Source organism: Cystoisospora suis (assembly GCF_002600585.1).
Source record: "Cystoisospora suis strain Wien I chromosome Unknown contig_3766, whole genome shotgun sequence".
Classification (NCBI taxonomy): Eukaryota; Apicomplexa; class Conoidasida; order Eucoccidiorida; family Sarcocystidae; genus Cystoisospora; species Cystoisospora suis.
The window spans coordinates 12,271-14,514 of record NW_027156561.1 but is presented as its reverse complement, the minus strand read 5'-3'; the positions used below and the strand labels follow the sequence as shown (position 1 = coordinate 14,514).

The window sequence follows — 2,244 nt, the reverse complement described above, 5'->3', positions numbered from 1 at the left end:
ATGTATGTATAGGTATGTATGAATATGTATATGTGAGATATAGCTTTGAAGCCCGTGACCTTGTATTTTCTTTGATGGATGGAGCTTGCTTTTTATTCTTTCTCTTGTATGTCTTTTTCCTCTCTTCTTTTCTTTCTCTGTGTATGTAGAGCCAATCTAAATCTATGGATCGAAGTTGAGAAGGCGAGAGAAGAAGCCTTCCCAGCTGTCGCTACAGCTGAATCTCCAGAAGATAAGCAACGAGAAATCTCAAAATTCCAACTGACGAAACAACGTGTAAGAAGGGTGTCTTTCTTTCTTTCTTTTCCTTCTTTCTTTTCTTTCTTTCTTTTCTTTCTTTCTTTTCTTTCTTTCTTTTCCTTCTTTCTTTTCTTTCTTTCTTTTCTTTCTTTCTTTTCTTTCTTTCTTTTCTTACCTTCTTTTCTTTCTTTCGCTTACCTTAGTGTCGATGAATGATTGAAGTCTCATTCCCTCGCGTGTATCTTCACTTTTGAAGAGAAGATGCAAAAAGAAAGAAAGAGGAGAGAGTGAGAAAGAGTGGGAAAGAGAGAGAAAAGGCAATGAGGCTCCATCGTACACTCTAGAATGCTCTGCCTCTTTGCTTGTCTCTCTCTATACATGACGAAGCCATACCTAGTCTAGACTTTCTACGAAGCGCAGGGTCTTGCAGACACATAAGACACCGAGGCACATAGAGAGAGACAGAGAAAATAGATGTCATGGTGTGTATATACATCTACACAGAGATCTTCGCATGCACCTCAGATCTACAGAAAGAGAGAAAGAGTATGAAGATCAGAAGAATACCTCTATAGATTTTCTTTGGATATGTGCGTGTCTATATAAAGATCTCTGTGTAGAAGTTCATAGGTCATATACGCACCTAGCCATCTCTCTATATTTGTCTGTCTTTCTGTCTCATGTATAGAAAGGATAGATGTTCTTTCTAGAAAGAGTAGAACCTGTATGGCTACATGCAGACATTCGGGAGAGAGCTCGAGAGGAGTTCAAGGAGAGAATGAAAGTAGACAGTATCCTATTCTTTCGGTGTACATACACTCTTTCCTTGAGTTGAACCAGAAGGAATTGCCTATTCTCATGCCACTTCTTTACTTCCTTTTCCTTTTCTCTTGTTTCTCTCTGTCTTCTTTCATCCGTATGTGTGTATACCTTTCTCTCTCTCTCTTTCTCTCTCTTTCTCTATCTGTCTATTTCCTTAGCTCCAAGCTACGGTCAAAGAAGAGTGGCTAGGCCGTCGTAACGAGGGTGTAACTACAACTCGAGGAGCCTTCTATCGAAGAATCGACTGTCTGACTAACCATCGAGATGTCTTGACGGATATTCTTAACATAGATATGAAATACATGCGATCGAGCGGAGCCACGCATATCGAAGCCAAACATGAAGAAGCGTCGATTCTCACACAAGAGCTTCTTCTCTATACAAAACAATTCATACAGGTCAGGAAAGACGAAGAAGAAGAAGAAAGATAGGAACGACAAGGGGCGAATCGAACATATCACGGAGATAAGAAGAAAGGGAAAGAAAAGAGAAAAGTAGAAAAGAAAAAGAAAGAAAAGAAGGGAGAGAAGAAGGGGGAAAAGAGGGAGAAGTCCGTCAGGAAGTTTGGAGTGATCGACAAAAAAGAAAAGATCACACCGCCATTCACACTTCATACACCCTCCACCAACTCAGCCATACAACCTTCTCTCTATACATACATATATACATATAGATACATATATATAGATAGATACATATATATAGATAGGTAGATACATATCTATATATATATCCACATCTATTTGTATACATATATATGTATATATATATATAGGTAGAGGATGTCTAGATGTGTATACATATCTATGTGTATATGTATCTATGTATCTAGATGTATGTATGTCTATCTATGTGTATATGTATCTATGTAGTGAGGGGAGTTGATCGGTCTATAGAGGAGATGGATGGAGAGGTATGTGGATAGTCTTATGTAGAGTCTACTTCTCTCTAACTTTCTTTCTCAGAGAAGTGAGGAGAAAGAAAGAAACTCCTTTCTGTCTTTGTTCATCATAGGGAAGAAGAAGTTTAGACTTTTCTCTTCTTCTCGACCTTGGGTGTCTACAGGCATCTGAAGAATTCCAAAAGTCTGCATGCGACGCACTTAGCTTCTTTCCTCAAAAAGCAAAGGTATGAAGCCAACTGACAAGTCTTGGATAGATTAAAGAAAGAAAGAAAGATAGA

General features: G+C 38.5%; 1 protein-coding gene across 1 annotated transcript; it reads left to right on the top strand.

Annotated features, from left to right (window-relative positions):
• Positions 1-150: 150 nt before the first annotated feature.
• Positions 151-2,187, top strand: CSUI_007235 (uncharacterized protein; the record flags this gene model as incomplete). The annotated part of the gene is made up of 3 exons (XM_068067385.1): positions 151-276; positions 1,221-1,460; positions 2,128-2,187. Coding segments are annotated over 3 exons (426 nt in total), but the record flags the coding sequence as incomplete, so codon positions are not given.
• Between the last annotated feature and the right edge of the window lie 57 nt (positions 2,188-2,244).